The 18,975-nt window shown below is 36.5% G+C and overlaps 3 protein-coding genes across 5 annotated transcripts; 2 read left to right on the top strand and 1 right to left on the bottom strand.

The window, feature by feature from the left end:
- Positions 1-879: 879 nt before the first annotated feature.
- LOC109167300 (E3 ubiquitin-protein ligase RNF170-like) lies at positions 880-5,405 on the top strand. 3 transcript variants are annotated; one of them, XM_019316323.1, is made up of 6 exons: positions 883-1,271; positions 3,441-3,637; positions 3,733-3,834; positions 4,794-4,845; positions 5,022-5,182; positions 5,213-5,405. In XM_019316323.1, the coding sequence occupies exons 1-5, from the start codon at positions 1,103-1,105 to the stop codon at positions 5,159-5,161; spliced, it is 660 nt and encodes a 219-aa protein (XP_019171868.1). In that variant the 5' UTR covers positions 883-1,102; the 3' UTR covers positions 5,162-5,182; positions 5,213-5,405. The 3 variants fall into 3 exon arrangements, with proteins under 3 accessions (XP_019171869.1, XP_019171868.1, XP_019171867.1); XM_019316324.1 differs by having other exon boundaries at positions 880-1,271; positions 3,736-3,834; positions 5,022-5,405; XM_019316322.1 differs by having other exon boundaries at positions 886-1,271; positions 5,022-5,405.
- A 418-nt stretch (positions 5,406-5,823) lies between these two features.
- Positions 5,824-8,482, top strand: LOC109167190 (E3 ubiquitin-protein ligase RNF170-like). Its single transcript, XM_019316154.1, has 5 exons — positions 5,824-6,639; positions 7,280-7,476; positions 7,580-7,678; positions 7,974-8,025; positions 8,142-8,482. The coding sequence occupies exons 1-5, from the start codon at positions 6,174-6,176 to the stop codon at positions 8,270-8,272; spliced, it is 945 nt and encodes a 314-aa protein (XP_019171699.1). The 5' UTR covers positions 5,824-6,173; the 3' UTR covers positions 8,273-8,482.
- A 209-nt stretch (positions 8,483-8,691) lies between these two features.
- Positions 8,692-14,682, bottom strand: LOC109167189. The gene is made up of 11 exons (XM_019316152.1): positions 14,185-14,682; positions 13,459-13,583; positions 12,614-13,058; positions 12,421-12,530; positions 11,498-12,269; positions 10,973-11,374; positions 10,670-10,855; positions 10,358-10,585; positions 9,773-10,118; positions 9,505-9,673; positions 8,692-9,413 (listed from the first exon to the last, which is right to left on the bottom strand). The coding sequence occupies exons 1-11, from the start codon at positions 14,389-14,391 to the stop codon at positions 8,927-8,929; spliced, it is 3,477 nt and encodes a 1,158-aa protein (XP_019171697.1). The 5' UTR covers positions 14,392-14,682; the 3' UTR covers positions 8,692-8,926.
- Between the last annotated feature and the right edge of the window lie 4,293 nt (positions 14,683-18,975).

Raw genomic sequence — 18,975 nt, 5'->3', positions numbered from 1 at the left:
ATTTTTTTAAGGTTGATTTTTGTAATTAATATTGTTTTTAAATATATAAATTTTGTATATATGAAACATAATATTATAAAAATTAAATTACAAATAATTTTAATAAAGCTTTATTAATTAAATTAGACACATAAAATAAAATGAAATATATATATATATATATATATATATATATATATATATTATTTTAGTGCAAAATAGTATGATTTTTTAAATAAATATTAAAGATGTTACTTGTGGGTTCACCTCTTTATTAGGTGAGGTTAATCAATGAAGTAGTAGTCTTTGTGTCAAATCAACTATTTTTATAATATTAAATTTAATGTTAGTATATAAAATTTATATATTTAAAAATTAAATTAAAAATATTACTGAACGAATAAAATTAAATTTAAAAATATTCAAAAAAATTAAGCATAGAAAAAATAGTTGATTTGATGAAAGAATAGTAAATATGATAGTAAAATAAGACGGAAGGAATAATACTTTTGTAATTTTAAACACAAATTTTATATATTTGGATTAAATTTAATAAATGAAAAATAATTTCAAACAAACTTTATTAATGTAACTAGATATATAAAATTCTTCTTAAATTTGTTCACATAATATGACATTATTTGAAGTATTAAAACTTAAAAGTGAAGGTATTACAAAAAAAAAAAAAAAAAAAAGAACAATGCTTACAAAAAATCACTTATTTTTTGTTAATGTTTTCTTTTTGGTGTTAATCTCTCGAATAGAATTTAGGACATATATCGGATAAAAGATACTTTCAAAATAAGAGGAGGGTGGGGCCCACGCTGGAGGACACATTATCCACGCGTCATTATCATGCGGCGCCAAGAAAGCGTTTCGCGGTGAATTGCCACCTTCAGGCTATATCCCACGACATATCTGCACCGTATACTTACGACATACGTGTATACTTACAATTCCGCTCCACTCTTTTTGTGCTTCTGCTGCATATATATTCGAGTGAAACAATCTGGCTCTACATGTACGGAAATGGCAAGAAGGTGGGTGGGGTATATGTAATGCGGAGTTAAACCCCAAAAAAAGTTCCGTGCTTTAAGAGAGAGAGAGAGAGAGAGAAACAGCGATGATAGAGAGCTCGAGTGAAAATGGCAGCGGGTTCACTGATATAGAAACGAGGGAAGAAGAAATGGAGAGGAAGAGGAAGGAGAAGCCGCCGGAGGACGATTGTTGCCCCATTTGTTTCGGGGACTTCACCGTGTCTTGCAGGACCAATTGCGGCCACTGGTTTTGCGGTATTTTTTTTCTTCCCTTTTTGGTTGAATCCATGATTAATAGTCAAAGCATTGTTTTTGTAGTATTTGTATGATAATATCTTGAAGATCCTAAAGTCCAGTTTTCTGTAGTGCCCAGTTACTGTTCGACTAATTTCTTCATCTGTAAATAATTAGTTTTAGTTCGTAGACAACATCAAATGCAATTGATTAGTCAGATTTATTGGGTTTGATGGATATGCTTCAATTGTGTGTATATCTGGTGAATACAGACTTCTATACTGCATGTTTCAAGAAATGAGCTAACTCAGTCATCAAATATCCATTTCTTCCATGCTTCAATTTTGTGCATATCTAGTGAATTCAGGCTTCTATACTGAGCTAACTCAGTCATCAAATATCCATTTCTTCCATGCTTCAATTGTGTGTATATCTAGTGAATTCAGGCTTCTATACTGCATGTTTCAAGAATTGAGCTAACTCAATCATCAAATATCCATTTCTTCCATGCTTCAATTTTGTGTATATCTAGTCAATTCAGGCTTCAATACTGCATATTTCAAGAAATGAGCTAACTCAGTCATCAAATATCCATTTCTTCCATGCTTCAATTTTGTGCATATCTAGTGAATTCAGGCTTCTATACTGCATGTTTCAGGAAATGAGCTAACTCAGTCATCAAATATCCATTTCTTCCATGCTTCAATTGTGTGTATATCTAGTGAATTCAGGCTTCTATACTGCGTGTTTCAAGAATTGAGCTAACTCAGTCATCAAGTATCCATTTCTTCCATGCTTCAATTTTGTGCATATCTAGTGAATTCAGGCTTCTATACTGCATGTTTCAAGAAATGAGCTAACTCAGTCATCAAATATCCATTTCTTCCATGCTTCAATTTTGTGTATATCTAGTGAATACAGGCCTCCATGCTGCATGATTCAAGAATTAAGCTAACTCAGTCATCAAATATCCATTTTTTCCATGCTTCAATTCTGTGTATATCTGGTGAATACAAGCTTCCATACTGCATGTTTCAAGAATTGAGCTAACTCAGTCATCAAGTATCCATTTCTTCCATGCTCAATTGTGTGTATATCTAGTGAATTCAGGCTTCTATACTGCATGTTTCAAGAATTGAGCTAACTCAGTCTTCAAATATCCATTTTTTCCATGCTTCAATTGTGTGTATCTAGTGAATACAGGCTTCCATACTGCATGTTTCAAGAATTGAGCTAAGCCAGTCATCAAGTATCCATTTCTTCCATGCTCAATTGTGTGTATATCTAGTGAATTCAGGCTTCTATACTGCATGTTTCAAGAATTGAGCTAACTCAGTCTTCAAGTATCCATTTCTTCCATTCTTCAATTGTGTGTATATCTAGTGAATACAGGCTTCCATACTGCATGTTTCAAGAATTGAGCTAACCCAGTCATCAAGTATCTATTTCTTCCATGCTTCAATTGTGTGTATATCTAGTGAATTCAGGCTTCTATATTGCATTTTTCAAGAATTGAGCTAACTCAGTCTTCAAGAATCCATTTCTTCCGTGCTTCAATTGTGTGTATCTAGTGAATACAGGCTTCGATACTGCATGTTTCAAGAATTGAGCTAACTCAGTCATCAAGTATCGAGTTCTTCCATGCTTCAATTGTGTGTATATCTAGTGAATACAGGCTTCCATACTGCATATTTCAAGGATTGAGCTAACACAATAAATATCAATTTCTTCCTTGATTGTGGCTGGACATTGAGAATCATATGTAGATACTATTTACAGAGTAGTTATTATTGGAACCTTGGGGGTGTGGGGGTGTGGTTAAGTGGAAGGGAACCATCCATCCTTAACCAAACATCAAGGGATCGATACTGTCCGACCGTGGAAATCCTGGGTTACCCCAAAAAAGAGTAGTTAGATAATGGGTTATGTTCAAACTTATAATCCGTTATTAGTGCTTTCAAGCCAAACTTGCAGCTAAGTTCAATATTTTAGCTTTGTCAGATAATTTGAACATGTTGGGGGTCTTAAGATTCCTCTCATAGTTGGGATATGGAAGTTCCTACGTATCATAGAAGATTAGAAACTTTTCTCTAACCTTAACCTGCATTTTCCATTGTAGGCATCCCTCCCAAATAAAGTGATGATTTTCCCTAACTGTGTTTTTCTAAACCATTCCTTTTCCATTCACAGGAAATTGCATTTTGCAACTCTGGATGTATAGAGGGGCACTTCGGGCTTGCAAGTGTCCCATATGCACTTGCTCCATCTCCAAGCTGACACCGGAGGCATCATTGTTTTTTCAACAGGAAAAGGAAGTTGTTGACCTCCTTAAGGGCATTCAGCAGTACAATCGTCTATACGTAGGGGGTTTGAATGGGCTTTTGCTGGTATATTGTCTAACTGGCACTAGTATGTTTTTTGAGGTTGCATGTTAACTTTGTACATGGCAACTTTTTGTTTAACTTTATATTCTTTTTCACAGAAGATACCTCTCTTATTTAGAAGAGTTTTCTGGGCACTTATGGACATGCTTTTGGATCCGCATCAAATAAGACTAAACTATAATATGATGCGCCTTGTGGCTGTAAGTTCATGGAAACTTGACTAATGCCATCCGTCTTTTTTTGCTAAATTCTTTCGTTAGTACATCGAGATATCTTGTGAAGTTGTCGTTAGTACATCGAGATATCTTGTGAAGTAGATTTGGTGAGACTAGGACTAGAAGGTTTTGAGATCAGTCTATCGTCCTTGTTACTATATCCTCACACCCCGGCCCGACAGAGCATCTGGGAGGATGTAAATCATGGTAACTCAACTGAACATGAACCACAGAGGCCCCCCTCACTTTGAGAGGTTGTTCTCACACTGCCACTGGTGAGACTTGATCCCTGGTCATTCTTTCCAACTTTCACCTCTATGACCAGTTGAGCTACCCATGCGGGCTATCCTCTCATATTTCTCATTTCTCCACTGGATGAGTTCACAAGAAAAAGAAATCTTGGAATATTTAGCCCCACTACCTTCCTTATTATCATATAGCCATATAGCGAAAGTTAATGTCTTACACACTGTATGTATTATCTCTTTTATCATTTCACAAAATAACAGAAAACTAACTCGGTTTAATGTGACCTCACATCAAAGAGGACTGACGAAGTCTTCTTAGTTCTAACTTCTTCAGTGGCTTTGCTCCTCAGCTTTACCAAGTTGCATCTAAATCAATCAGGCATCCAAGATAAGACATTACTGATACTATGTTTTCTGCAGCCACATTGTAGTATCTTCAAAATTGCATGAAGTAGTGGCAACCTAGGCTGGTTTATCTCCTTATGGTCATTTGCCGGCTAAGGTCACAAGGAGGGGTGTACACCCTTGGGTAGTAGCTACGAGTTTTTCTCGTTAGTCAAAAAAAATATTACAGAGTACTATAATATGATGTTGTGTGCATAAAGTGTGGAAACACATGTACTATCACATGATAGTGTATGCATTTAGAAGTTAATCCACTTCTACTTTCTTAATGTTTACAAATTCCTATTGCAGCTTTTGCTAGGTTGGATCTACCGCACATGTGAGTTTGACTTCATTCCCACTGGTAAAATCCCTTCTGTTCTTTTGGAATTTGTTGATTCTATACTTCATTATGCTGAATCAAAGCATGTATGAGAATACAATGTCATCATCTCATCCAATATATATCTCGTTACTCGTATGAATGAGGCATTGTCAATCTTGATGGGGCGAAATGCTGAGAAATGAGGTATTTTGCAGGTAGACTGGGAATTTATGGGTTGTTTGATACCTGTGCGGTTATAGTGGTTGTGGTTCTGTTCTTTGCCGGCCTATACCGGAAATGGGTGCGTGGCCGCCGTGTGAGGCGGTTGGCTATGGAGGAAGCATGGCCTAATTGAAGCTTGCAAATATCTGGATTTTAGCATTTCTTTGTGACATCCCAACCAATCTAGTGTTAGCCTAGTCTTCAACTATAGATACCCATTAACCAGTCGCCGCGTAAATACGGTCGTTATTTTGCCGCAAAATCTGTTAGTGCCAGCAGATGACAACCACATTTCCCTCGTAGTCTTGTACAGTACTACAGTATATTTATTTATATTAGCGGTAATTTAAACATATTTTAAATTATTTTTCCTTTTATTTCATGTTACATTAACGAATAATACAACACCTTGTTACATTAACCAATCAGATTTTTTTTAAAAAAAGTTTGTCAAAATAATTTATGGACATAAAAATTTGTGAATATACTATTACGGTAACTATGAATATAGAGTATGAATATAGAGTTTAAAAATTATGAACATAGAATTCTATAATTATGAGTATAGACTTCTTGAAGACGAAAAAATATATATATTTTTTAAATTGACATGATGTTGTTTTCCATCAAAATGACGTCATTTTGGAATTGTATTCACCCTGTAATGCAGACATGGTTCCACAACATAATTTGTTAAAATATTGTGTTTTATGTGGATCATAGTTTAAAATATTCTTATTTTGATGTTAAAATAGAATAATGAACATTCTAATGTAAGATAATGTACTTTATGTTTATTGGACCGTAATCTAACGGTTCACGCAATAAAGATTGTGTAGTGATTGAGAAAGATAAACAAGGAGAGGGCCCCCCACTGAGGGAATACCTGGCAGGCTGGCGACGTTTTGTCTTGACTCGGACTTACAGGATCATCCGCTAAACACGTCATCCTTTCGTCTCCATTCTCCATCTTTCGATCCTTCTTCTTTCTCTCTCTGTACAGCTTTCTCTCTCTTCTTAGTGTTTACGGAGTACTTTCTTCTCTCTGTATAAACTCTATTTGCGATCAAACCCCCTGGAGGCTCGAAGCTTTCTGGTTTTGACACACGAGGGATTCGGGACACGCTGCAATAATCAGTACTGGGATGAAGAGGTTCTTCTTCAATCTTCCGAGCTCTCACCGACACCATCACCTTCATCAGAACCCTAATCGTGACAATTCCTCCGTCGCTGCGAGCACTAGTACTAGCGAAGCCACGAATCCTTCGTATTCATCGGAGCTCCGCGAATCCGCATCGGGGAGGACTGAGGAGGAAGTGAGCAGTTACGAATCAGCGAACGGTGGAGAGGTGGAGGAGGATGGAGGCGAAGAAATATCGCCGTTTCGCGGCGAGTCAGCGGAGTGGATAACCGCGTCGGCTTCTGGTCAGAGGAATGCGGATGGTGATGATTCAGCCTCCTTGTCGATGAGCGCGGTTGCTAGGGAGAACAAGGAGGCGGGAACTGCGATGAGTGCGAGGATGGATAGCCCTCCTAGTGACGATTGCTGCCCTATATGCTTCAGCAATTTCGTCGTCCCCTGCCGCGGCCCCTGCGGTCATTGGTATTGCGGTATGGCTCTGCCAAAATTTTAGCATCTTCTTTGTGTTTGTTTGAAGCAATTACTCCACTATTTACTAGCAGTGGGATCACGAAACTTAGATTCCTTTTCTGTTTTGAACTTACCAGTATTTGGTGAAAGAATGGGGATTGGGTTTTTACTGGAAATGGAAAAAAATATGTCAATGAATTATTGTAGATATGGGGGCACATCCACTTTTGACTTTTGAAGCGGACTGATTTTGTAGCTCACAGAGAATTAGGTGTGTTTCTTCAAGATTGGAAATGTGCAAAATTCTGGTGGCACTTTCCAGTAAAACTTGCAGCAATGGAAGAACATATGCTCCAGTATTAAACAAATGATCACCTTGTAGCCACCTGATTGTGTGCATTAAGTAAACCCAGTCTTTGTGGCCCTAGCCGGCAAAGTATCACAAGGAGTTGTCCAACTTGTAATCTTGTGAGTTGTGACTACTGAATCAACAGCCTGACCAACTTGGCTGGGTTTGTTCCCTACACTTGTACTAACTTCAACGGTAGGGAAGATGTTTTAACATTCATGTTGTCAAATTACTGGGTTTCGGTTTTAGCTTAATCCACTTGCATGAATTCCTTTGCTTTATGTTCTATACTATTGTTTTTATTTGGACAGGAGGCTGCATTTTGCAGTACTGGAACTATAGTGCAGCCCTTCAGCCTTGCAACTGTCCTATGTGTTCGAAACAGATAACTAAGTTGACACCTGAGGCATCATTGTATCACTCTCGGGAAGTTGAAGTTACTGAGGTTCTGGGAAGTATTCGAAAATATAATCGGCTTTTTGTTGGGGGCACATATGGCTTCATGCTAGTGCGTTGAGCTTTTTCATGGTTCTTTTTGGAATATCTATTTGTAGATAACCAGTCTAGTTATTATGCTTCAATAACTCCCTTGCTCTGTCTTGTTTCTGCAGAAAGTGCTTTGTTTGCCATTATACGTCAAGAGATTATTTCGTGAAATGATGAATCCTGATAGACCTGGTGCTCATCTAAACAAATTGCGAATTTGTGCAGTAAGTTTATCTAGCTTTTTCATATCCTTAAGCTATAGAGATGAGAGATGAGTGACGAGAGAAATCTGCAACCACTACTCAAGGGTGTGATCGGGGTAAATCTCGCTTTATAATCCTAGCCGGCAAAGGACCACAAAGAGGTAAACCAGCATAGGTTATGTATAACTGACTGGCTCAAACCAACTGGGAGTTGAATTTTGTAACCTTGTGATTACCAAGTCACCAACTTAGCTTGGTTTGCCCCCAACCTCCAATTTTTTTGCTTAAGCTAATGCTGGTTGCTCTGTTCTTGCAGATGTTCCTGGGTCTCCTTTATACGTTCTGCCCCTTCGATTTTCTTCGAATAGGTACACAAGTCTAGTTTGATCCCTCTCTATGTATACACTTCATGCCCCGGATAATGTATCTGCATAATTTGTTCCCTGTTGTTTTGAGCACACCAATGATGCCCATCATTCTGCAGGCCGTCAAAATGTCATAGATACGTTTGATTACTCCGCCATTGCACTTTCATTCGTCTTGTATCTGGTTGGACTCCTTCACCGAAGAAGGCGCTTCCAGAATGTCAGGGAGATGGCAGCCATTGACCCATGATACTGCCCAGGCATTAGCTTGTAGCTTGAAATGGTACAAAATGACAGCAGTACAACATGCATGTGTATACCATGGACGACCCGGGTCCAAAAATAACTTTCAAATTCTGTATTTAGTTGACACATTCTATATCTGCAATTATCAAGTCAGGTTCTGTATTTAAAGTATAGTTTCTGTACTTGTAGCTATCATATTATGTGTTTGCAATTATCAAGTTATTTGTTTATATGTACAAAAATTGTTAGGTGTATGTACAAAATATGTTAATTGAAGGTACAAAATTTTTGTATCAAGATTCACACAATGCAATATGAATCCTAGTCCATGGTATAACAATTGCCCACTTTTGGGTTGGGTTATCTGGTTCTCTCACTCACTGTCTTCTAAACTTTTGATTCAGTTTTTTTACAATATGTATGTCTTTAAACAGACAATAATTCTCATTACAGATGTATAAAGCAAATTAATTACATAAGGTTTGTACATTTTGGGAACACTTCACCATAAGGTTTGTACATTTTGGGAACACTTCACCACACAAATACATACTAGCAAGGATTACGCAGTAGTGTTTTTATTATTTATGCACAATAAATACAATGCCAATTATTCTAGAAGACACTATCATATGTACAAATGAATGCTAATTTTTCTTCACATATCTCCTATCAGACGTTCGTACCAAGGACCGTGAACATTGACTGTCACGGAAGCTGCGACCAGTAATACAGTAGCTACTTCTTCCATGATTTCGTTAACTAGAGCCGCTGCTCCTACCTGACGCAGTGCATTTTCTGCCAATTGCTTTCCCTGTTCCCCAGCGCCTCCGAGTACAGCTCCTCGTCCAGCCATATATATGGCGCGGGAGACTCGAAGGAAGACAGGGTCCTCGGATTGCAGGCTCTTAGATAGCATCCTGCTTGAAATATTCTTCATAGATTGAAGAAGCTTTGTCGTGTCCACACAGTTGTCCTGCTCCAGCACTTCGGACAGGGTTGAGATGATGTCTTGAATACCGGCATCTTTGGCAGAGTCCAGCAGTTCAGAGAGGCGTTTGACGCTGGTTTGGGACACCCTTTCCATGTCTGCTGGACTGCCTACCATTTTTAGACTAAGAAGCGTCTGGAGTAGGACTAGAATGCTGCGTATTTAGATAGGAGGAAGAATATATAAGTCTCAAGAAAATAAATGTGTGAATATTATGTGTATGGGTCAAGGAAATTGCAGTTTACCTGGTAGCAATTACAATTATCTTTTGAATGTTTGCTTGGACACCCCTTAGCCTAAGGAGATTGAGCTTCAGAGTTTCTGGCAACATTTCTTGTGTCAGACCGGTTATCCCATTGACCAATTTTAACAAGCCAAGCCTCACACATAAATCGACTTTATTTCCATTGCATTCTGAAGGCAAGAAGAAGATTCAATTGTCATTGTTAGATTTTGAGAAGCGGGAGAAAATGTGTGGATGGGCAATTTTTAGGGGTTAGGAGTTGAATTTACCTATTAAATCCATTGGAGTAGATGGAGAAAGTAATTTTGGGTTTCCCATCGTTTTAACGGCAAAGCTCCCTCCAGTTCGAAGTGTGGTATTTGGAATGAAGGTTTGAGAAGAAGTACCTTGCTGTCTTAATTCAGAGAGCGCATTTTTGTGTTCATTCCATTCTTGATCCATGTTTTCCCTTACAGGCAAAAGCCACTGCATTGTCAACGGTAAGGCAGTAATAGCATCAGAGGGAGGCCCATAACGCTTGATAAAAGCTTTCCCCAGATAATCAAAAGCAGCCGGCCCCTTCAAAACTGGTTCCAACATTTTAATGCGTGCTTTGCTAACGTCTTGCTTGAGTTCCTGCCAACATTAAAAATGTCATGCATCCAGTACAGCTATGTTATTGGGAAAAGCAGTTACAAAGTACAATGATTGTCTAGCAATGATGAAAAATAATTAATGCACCACTTTCCTGTTTCCCATGGCACACCACTCCTAGTGAGAGAGTGTGCAGTTCATATAAAGTGTAACCTAATTCAAATATCCAATAAGCATCACCAATTAAAAATAAATTACAAATTGCTCTTAAGCGTTCTTACCTGGATCTTTTCTAACACGAAGCGCAAACCCCTAATTAATGCGAAGATAACTGGATTCTCTGACCCATCATTGGCCTGGCAAATCTCAACCAGCTCTGTCAATAACTTCTGGTGATCTGTGTTTAGCTCATGCTCCTTGAGAGGAGAGACCAGTTGCTGCAAAGTGCCCAGCGTGAACTCCATGATCTTTCCAAGATAAGCTATGTCTAGCTTACCCGAGCTTAGCAACTGAGATGGTAGGAAAACAGTGGAGGATCGAAGGTCAGGTCATGATGCCAGTTAAAAAGCAAATAATGAAGATTTATTAGTTACCTGAAAGAGAATGTCCAGATCAATAGCTTCAGTAATACCATGTCTCCAACTCTGAGGAGCCACATTGCAAAGTTCATCTCTTGCCTCTTTCATTAGGTCAACAATGCAGCTGTAGTTAGGCTTGTCCTTCATGGATTCCATGATATTGTCCCAAAATGCCTTCTCCATTGTCTCTCTTACTTTTGCCTGCACAGTGCACAGTAAGAGTGACCAAATTCAATGTTTTGTACGTAACCATTGAAGAAGTATTTAACAACAGATCACATCCAGAATTGAGAAATTTTTAAGTTCAAAAACACTAACCTTGATACCAGCTTCAAGCTCATCTCTACTATCAGCAAAATCAAGATTCTGTCCATGCACACATTCATTCACAATCAACTCATTCTCCAAGTCCAATCCCTCAGCAGCATATTGTGGGTTGTTAGTGCTAGGAGCTGAAACACTAGATTCCTTTGGATCAGACCCATCCCTAAACAAGGACCTCACCACACGGCTAGGCCTGACACTATCCTCTATAAAATGATTATTTTCAACTGTTTGACCAACAGAAGATGAGGGACTCTGAGAAGCAGGGCATCCATTTTCTCTAGACTGGAAATACTTGTCACGTGTATCAGAGAGTGCATTTTCCATGCGCTCTATACCAGCATCTCCACTTAGGTGATGCACTTTCTCCCTTAAAAGTCTCTGGTCTGCAGTAACCTGCATCAAAAGAAGAGAAAAATTCAAAATTACTCACACAGAAGTAGCAAATAAGGAAGTTAAAACCCGATGCACTGGACTGAAAAGAATTTGGCCAAGAGAGATTTGTAAGTAGGGGCGCACCTGTTTCTGGACAGCCTTCATATCATGAGTAAGAGGACCACTATCACCTTTAGGTGTCATCTTGCATGTCTGAATCATAGAGATTTCAAGCTGGCATGCAGCTCTCACCAAATCTTTCTCCAACGATTGAGCATCTTTAACCTTCCACACCACAAAACTATTCAAATAAGAGCACCATGCTGAATCATAAGCTGCAAGCTGTGACCTGAAAGTTTTACGTTCTACTGTAGAATTATCTGAAGTCAGTGTTGGCCCATTTAATATTATTCTAATCAACAGTTCAAACTCTTGGACAAATTTCTCTGCAGATGTTGCTAGAGCAACCTCACGTTCGCCTTGACCACTGAGCACTGCATCGGGATGACCTAGTATCATATAAGCACAGAGCACAACTCGAACCTGGTACCGTGACAACTTAACAGGGGATCTTACAGCAGGTTTGCAAGAACCTGCTTTCTTTGCATCCCCATTGGAGATAGATCTCCTTGGTCTAGCCATTCTTTTAGGGGAAGCAACACGCTTAAGAAGGTGATCGATATCATCCCAACTAGAGGCATTAGAAGCACTGGTAAACTCACGTGACAACTTGTAACGGAATTCAAGTCTATCAAGCAAGGCCTTTGTAGTCCGAAGAGCATAACTAGATTCAATGAGAAGTGCAAGCTGCTCAAATGGCATCATCTTCACTGAGCTTTCATTGATATTTAATACGTTATAAGCATTAGCAAGATGTGAGGTGGTTTTACTCTGCTTACGGAATTGCCTCCAGCACCTGCAAAAAGGAGTTTTGCATATTTTATATATGATGACAGAAGGTGAAGAAGCCTAGTACTAACTGATTAACAAAAGAGCCAACTGTGTATGACCACTACTTCTTTCTACCTTCAAAGGTTAACTTTGGCAGTAAATTGTACTTCATGTACCTTGCTAATTTTATGGAGAGGTGATCAGCTTGCTCATGCATTTTACTGTAATTGCTGTTAATATGCAGTCTTCCTCTCTGCATCAAATATGCTGCCCTCTGTCTCTTTGCCTATATACCATACAAAATTCTGAGGTTAGAAGAACAACAATAAAGTCTGATAACATATTTTTATTGAAGTTGGAATTACTTACCCTCTGTAGTCTGTCTTCTAACTTGTTTTTCATTTCCCTCGTCTTGATCTCTCGCTGGTGAGAAACAGACTTTGCCACTCTTTGTACTTGCATGACCCTATCACAAGCCTTCCTCTTCTCCGCTTCCAGCAATCCCATTCGCTTCTTTTCCGCTGCCGCACGCTTCTGGCAAATGGCTGCGCCTACACACTCCTTGTACTTACTTTCTCGAGCGATTCTTCGTAATAATGATTGAGATGTCCTCTCCCTCAGAGTAGCCCTCCTTTGGTTATAAGCCTTAAGTATAAGCAACCTATTAGCCTCAGCCTGCTGAACCCGCAATTCCACTTTGTTACCTAACTCAGCTCGCTCTTCTCTGAATCGCATTTCTGCTTCAGTTTTAGCTGCTTGCCGCAACTCATGAAGCTTAGCCAGCCGCATCTGGGCTTTAGCAAGAATGCTCATCCTGCAAGTCAGAAAATCAAAAGTTGGAAATCATAGAACTTTCAAAAGTGATCCCTAAAGTATTATTTTTCACATTTTCCAATTTCTAGTTAGGTTATGTAGTTCACTAGAAATAGTTCCTAGTTTTCCAGGAATAAATACAGGAATGAAGATTAATCCGTATTACTGACTCAGATCATTACCTTGACAGGGACCTAAAAAATGATCACATCATCACATAGAAAGCTATTTAATATTTACAATTAACTACTGACCTCATGTCAAAAGGCCCTACATAAATAAGTAATTCCAAATGGTTTATGACAAAGACTAGATAGGGTTCTGAAATGTGCAACCAAATTAGACAAATTCTATCAACAAGTAATAAACTCCTCTATCAAAACATTTCAGCAGAAGATCACCTTTTCTCCTGGGCAGCTTGAAGTTTAGCCTCGAGGCGTTGCCCAAGGTCTTCTTCTCCAGCCATAGATTGTGTGGGGCTTCGTGGCTTCGGCCTGGCTTTACTTGACAGATACTCATAGAATTTCTTTTTGACATCGCAGTACAAACACATATATTAGGAAATTTAGAAAACACTCTTTGTAGGATGATCCAAAATTAAATATTAACAGCAGGGAACATATGAGAACCGAAAGGAATACAGAGATTAATGATTGGCTTGATTGCTGCGCCTAAGTATTCAAGAACAGACTTTTTTAAGGAGAATTTATTTTTTAAAGAAACAGGTCAAAGGTGGAAAAAAACAAAAAGTAAGAAGGTAGAAAAGAAAAAGAAAGGAGGAAGGAATCGCAACAGCAATACAAGAATCCCCCGCCGAACTCTATACAATAGAGTGAAAAATAAGTTTGAAGGAGTTTAACTAAAAAGCAAAATATAGAAGCAAGTTAAAAACTTAAATATTTTATTCCTTGAACAAGCTGTAATTTTGATCTTAAGCAAAATAAGAAGTCGCGTTTTCTACTTTCTCTGGACTACACTTAATCTTCACGAACTAATTACCCAAGAGAGAAAGAAATATTTCAGCACTAATACTTTTGTTCGGTTTAATTTAGAGTCTAAAAGAAAAGATTTCTTTTATTTTTTATTTTTTGAAAATTAGGTGAAATTTTAGTTTAGGTGAGAGAGACCTGTCGACGAAGATCGGCTCCGCGAAGTTTGGCTTCGATTTCTTCAACAGTAGGCGGAGAGGTTTTGGCCTCCGACAGCTTCTGGCGAAGCCAAGGCGGAATAGTCGGCGGGGACAGCGACGTCGCTCCATCATCGGACGCCGGAATCTCCATCGCTACTCCTCCAGCCACCACCACCATCTCCGGAGACTCTACTCCCATCTCCATCACCAACCAAACAATTTATATTCCAGAGAGAATTCCACAATTTCAACTTCAACACTGATCAATCAATCGATCAATTCACAGTATACACACACACACACACACAAAAGAATCCAGAAAAATAATAAAATACACAGCAGCTTTTGTATATCTATTCTCAGAGGATTAAAGAGATTGGAGCAAGATTGAAAAGAAATTAAGAGAGAGAGAGAGAGATGGAGCTCTGAGAGTTTGGGTATAGTTCTGAATTCTGATACTCTTTCCCCTTTCGCATTTGTTATAGAAGCCTCCCAAAAGGAGCGTGCACTTTACGTGCCTTGTGTAAAGAAAAGCGTGTGGGTAGTTTTACTTATCCTGAAAGGTTGCCACCTCACCGCTCCGGCCCCTCCAACGGTCTATTCTTTTGTCCACCCCGGTTTGGACTTTCCCGTCCACTTGGACCGTTTTGCGGTTCGTGGTTTCTGATTTATTGCCACTTTTTATATATATATATATATATATATATATATGGTTTAGAATTTTAATTTCAAACCCACATTCACTAGAGGCTACGAATTTTTTAAATTAGATAATGGGATTATGGGAAAATAACACATTTTCTCACCGATATATACACTTATAGCACCCTTTCCTTATGAATTATTCAAGTGATTGTTTTCTCCTTAAAATGTTAAATAGACATGTTTATCCTTAAAATACATATTTAAAATGCATATTTCATTTATTTTTCTTCTTTAACAAATTATAACCACAATTTGGTTCAAACCAAACAAACACTATAGCAAGCAAACTGAAATATTCCAAGTACAATATAGAATCGAAACTCGATATTCAGAGTTTATTAAAATCGCAAACTGAAACGGTCGGTTCATTTTGAACTGAAAAAATAAAATACATTTATTGTTGGATTTAAACTATTTTAAAATAAAAACTAAAAGTTAAAAATAAAGACGGTTCAAAATCGCGAACCGGATTCGAAACCGTCAGTTCACGGTTCAGGATCCAGTTTTTTCGATTCATAATTTTAATAAACTGAAATCTAAATATTGGGTTCTGGATCTGAATCATAACCGAAAAATTTTAATCTGATTGTTATAGTGTCTGATTCAGTTCGAATTGAATCGTGGTTATCCCTACGTATACGTAATAATTTGTCGGAGAAGAAAAATAAATAAAATGTATACTTTAAGAGTAAAAATGTCAATTTAATATATCGAGGGAAAAAATCGTGACTTTTAGAATAATTGAGGGGTTAATGTGCTTACATGAATAATTTAGGGAGAAAAATGCTATAAGCTAAGTATATAACTCGGAGGGAAAACGTGTCATTTCTCCTTAAATAATTTAAGTTTTAAAATTTTATTGGAAAGCTTGCAACTTTTATTCTAAAATTTTTACGATATTGAAACACATTTTGCATACTATTATAAATATATAAAAAAAAATCTCAAAAAAATTTGTGATATTTTGTAAATAATTAGTATTTTCTTTACAAAAATGGTATCGTATAATTTTTTTATATTTATAATAACAGGCATTATGTATTTTTTGACATTTTTAAATTTTATTTATAATTAATAATAAATATTAATATTATAAAATAATTAATAAAATTATATGATTTTCCATTCTTGAGTTGATTGTTAACGTCAAGCGCCACTAAACTTGAACAAATGATAAGGGTGCTTGAACATGTCCACATACATTTTGAATATTTGTTGTTAACAGTGGACGGTCCAATATTTCCCCACTATGTTTGAACAATCACTATTGGCTACCACCACAATAATATAATGTTCATATACATTCCGAGTCTTCACCCCCAAAAAAAAAAAGAAAAAAAAAACATTCTATGAGCCCCAAAAGTGCAGGCAAATAAGTAGAGCATGAATATTATATATCTAAATGTCACAAATTTAATTTTTGTCAATATTTATTAATCGAGTGTGACGGACTTTCATAATTATGTTTACCTCTCTTGTGTGTTTTGTGAGCTATTACATAAGACGGTCGAGTGCAACAAGTCTTCTTAGTGCGATTTGTCTTTTCTGTATGGTTAGCCCCCAGGATGGTTGAGTGTGACGGGCCTTCCTAATGCAGTTTATTTCTCTTGTGTAGTTTACATACGAACGAAGTTTACCCAATGCGTACCTTCATATAGTGACAGTGTAGTTGTTAATGTTATTATTTCAAGATAAGATTGCTTCTTCACAAGCTTATCCCTGCCCTGATCAGCTGCTGCTAGCTTCAGATCGAGCTGTATGAGGCAAAAACTTGTCCCACATACGGTTCGAAGGTCGAGCCCTGCCCCACCAACAGTAAGGGCTCAACTTAGGTAAACTAACACAAAAAAGAGATACAGTTCATTCAACAATTGCGGGCCTTTTGCACATAATTTCTATCGTGGGCAATACATTATTATTTAGTTATTTACGATAGTGGTTTCATTCTTTTTGCGAGTTTAGTTAATATACATGTGTGTGCATATATATTGATTGTTGCTTGACAATTATATATTTTCATATTAATCATTAATTTCAAAATTGATCAAACAAAATTTCTCACTTATTAAAAATGTATCATTTTCAATTTTCGTATTACTGAAAATTTATCAATTTTAACTTTAGCTAGCGATAACTAAAAGTTTCACTTTTTAACAATTGAACAATCAAAGATGATAATTGTAAATTCGATGATTATAAATAAAACACATAATAACCCAGGGGCAAACATAGGGATTAAGTCACTGTATTGACACCTAGTTTATAGGTGTAGTAAGGTTGGCAATAGGCCATTATACGCGTGTTGAACTTTGGAGTGCAACATCAACTACAACCACAGCACAAATAAGGAAGATTGGAAACCACAATGTTTGTTGTTATATTGTTTTTGTTTTATTCTTAACGTAGTATTCTTCCTATTCGTTTCTTCACCTTACCGGAAAGCTATCCAAAAAGCCCCAATTTCTTGTTGCTTTTCCGTTTCTTCCATTTTTTTCTCGAAAATAATGATTACAATATAACGTGACATGTATATATAGTAAAATTGTCAGAGATCTAAAAACTCATCAGACTAATGCATGTCATCCAACAAGTATTTGTTAGATGGCATTTATTGGCAATTATTATATTTACACGGAATTCACAATCGTTGCAAGATAATCGTGGCATGCACCATTTTGGTTCTAATAGTTTATGTTTATCTAAAGCTAAGCAAATTTCTATGTGTTGCTTTAGAGAACTCAACTTCTCTTAACTAAATACTCTATTAAAACCAAGTGACCTGTGATTCACTGGTATCGGGTTACTCTCTTAAGTGGGAGGTGATAAGTTCAAACTTCACTTGAGGCAAGTAGTGTGTATATATAGGATATCCCCTTCCTTATAAAAGAAAAAAAGCAATCTCATTCCAGGTAGTTTTATATTGTTTTCCTCTTTTTTCTTTTTTTTTGTTATTTCAATATTAAAAAAAAATCTAAAAAACACTTTTAGTTTTTATTATTTTCGCATAATAATGATTAACAATAATATATTATTATTATTGCATATGATGATCACTTTTCACTTGGACATATATATCCTTTTAAAAGTGAGTTCATGAATGCTAATGATCGTTTTTTAGATTGTCACAAATAACAAATTGAGTGCTGCGATATGATTCAAGCATGGATGATGACAACTTGACAATGTCTTTACCACATAAAATAATGCATAATACATTTAATATAATCGTTTAATTTTCTTTTTAGATAATTAATTACTAAATTAAAACCTAACTCCCAGGGTGATGGGATATTTAACTAATTATTTTGATAAGATGGATGTCCTTTTGTATGCTTTTGGAGTTTGAAAGGGTTTTTGTAATATATTTTGAGGACATTTTTGTTAAATGTTGTCTCTCAATTATTTGGTTTATTACTTTATTATGTGTTATTATTATTATTTTCATTAATTATTTGTAATTTGATCAATTATATTTTATTACTTAATTAGTATTTTGGGGACAACTTAAAACGAGTTTGTTTGGCAGTTGGTTTAATAACCACAAGATTCTAAGTCTGACTCCTTGTTGGAGTTGTCTATTATTGGTATTCTTCGCTTTGTGTCATTCAGTTATGGGCACCTATGATGGTTTACCGTACCTCCTTATAGTAATTTGTCAGCTAGGAACACAAAGAGAACTTATATATAGTGCACCTTTAGGTAATTAACTAGGGTAAATTTTTTCGTAAATCAAAGTTAAAAATGCTTTACTCCAATTAAACAAGGTTTTAAACTCGATAAATATTAATTTTTTTTAAAGAAGCACAAATAGGGAAATTATTTACTTATATATCTTGTTAGTTAAAAAAAAAAGTATGAAATCTAAAAAGTATTAAAAATTAAAGTAAGAGCAGCTTAAATATTTATTAATGGTATAATGAACCCCAAAAAAAAAAAAAAAAAAAAAAAACATATATGAGCATTGATTCGATAGCTGCCTTATCTTTGTGTATTCATATAGGACATGATAATGACTTTTATTTTCGTTGTCGTTTTTATTAGTTATTTTAATTTTAATTATATCTTTTTTGAGTGATGAAGTAAA

Source organism: Ipomoea nil, unplaced genomic scaffold, assembly GCF_001879475.1.
Source record: "Ipomoea nil cultivar Tokyo-kokei standard unplaced genomic scaffold, Asagao_1.1 scaffold3147, whole genome shotgun sequence".
NCBI classification, from domain to species: Eukaryota; Viridiplantae; Streptophyta; class Magnoliopsida; order Solanales; family Convolvulaceae; genus Ipomoea; species Ipomoea nil.
Note: the sequence above shows the minus strand (reverse complement) of the source record. Positions and strands in the feature narration are given on the sequence as shown.

Coding starts and splice junctions, on each gene's coding strand:
- LOC109167190 (XM_019316154.1), top strand. CDS start 6,174: ATGAAGAGGTTCTTCTTCAATCTTCCGAGCTCTCACCGACACCATCAC. Junction 6,640..7,279: donor CTGCGGTCATTGGTATTGCG/GTATGGCTCTGC, acceptor TTATTTGGACAG/GAGGCTGCATTTTGCAGTAC. Junction 8,026..8,141: donor CTTCGATTTTCTTCGAATAG/GTACACAAGTCT, acceptor ATCATTCTGCAG/GCCGTCAAAATGTCATAGAT.
- LOC109167189 (XM_019316152.1), bottom strand. CDS start 14,391: ATGGAGATGGGAGTAGAGTCTCCGGAGATGGTGGTGGTGGCTGGAGGA. Junction 11,375..11,497: donor TGAAGGCTGTCCAGAAACAG/GTGCGCCCCTAC, acceptor CTTTTGATGCAG/GTTACTGCAGACCAGAGACT. Junction 10,586..10,669: donor ATCTGGACATTCTCTTTCAG/GTAACTAATAAA, acceptor CTACCATCTCAG/TTGCTAAGCTCGGGTAAGCT.
- LOC109167300 (XM_019316323.1), top strand. CDS start 1,103: ATGATAGAGAGCTCGAGTGAAAATGGCAGCGGGTTCACTGATATAGAA. Junction 3,638..3,732: donor GTTTGAATGGGCTTTTGCTG/GTATATTGTCTA, acceptor TCTTTTTCACAG/AAGATACCTCTCTTATTTAG. Junction 3,835..4,793: donor ATATGATGCGCCTTGTGGCT/GTAAGTTCATGG, acceptor TTCCTATTGCAG/CTTTTGCTAGGTTGGATCTA.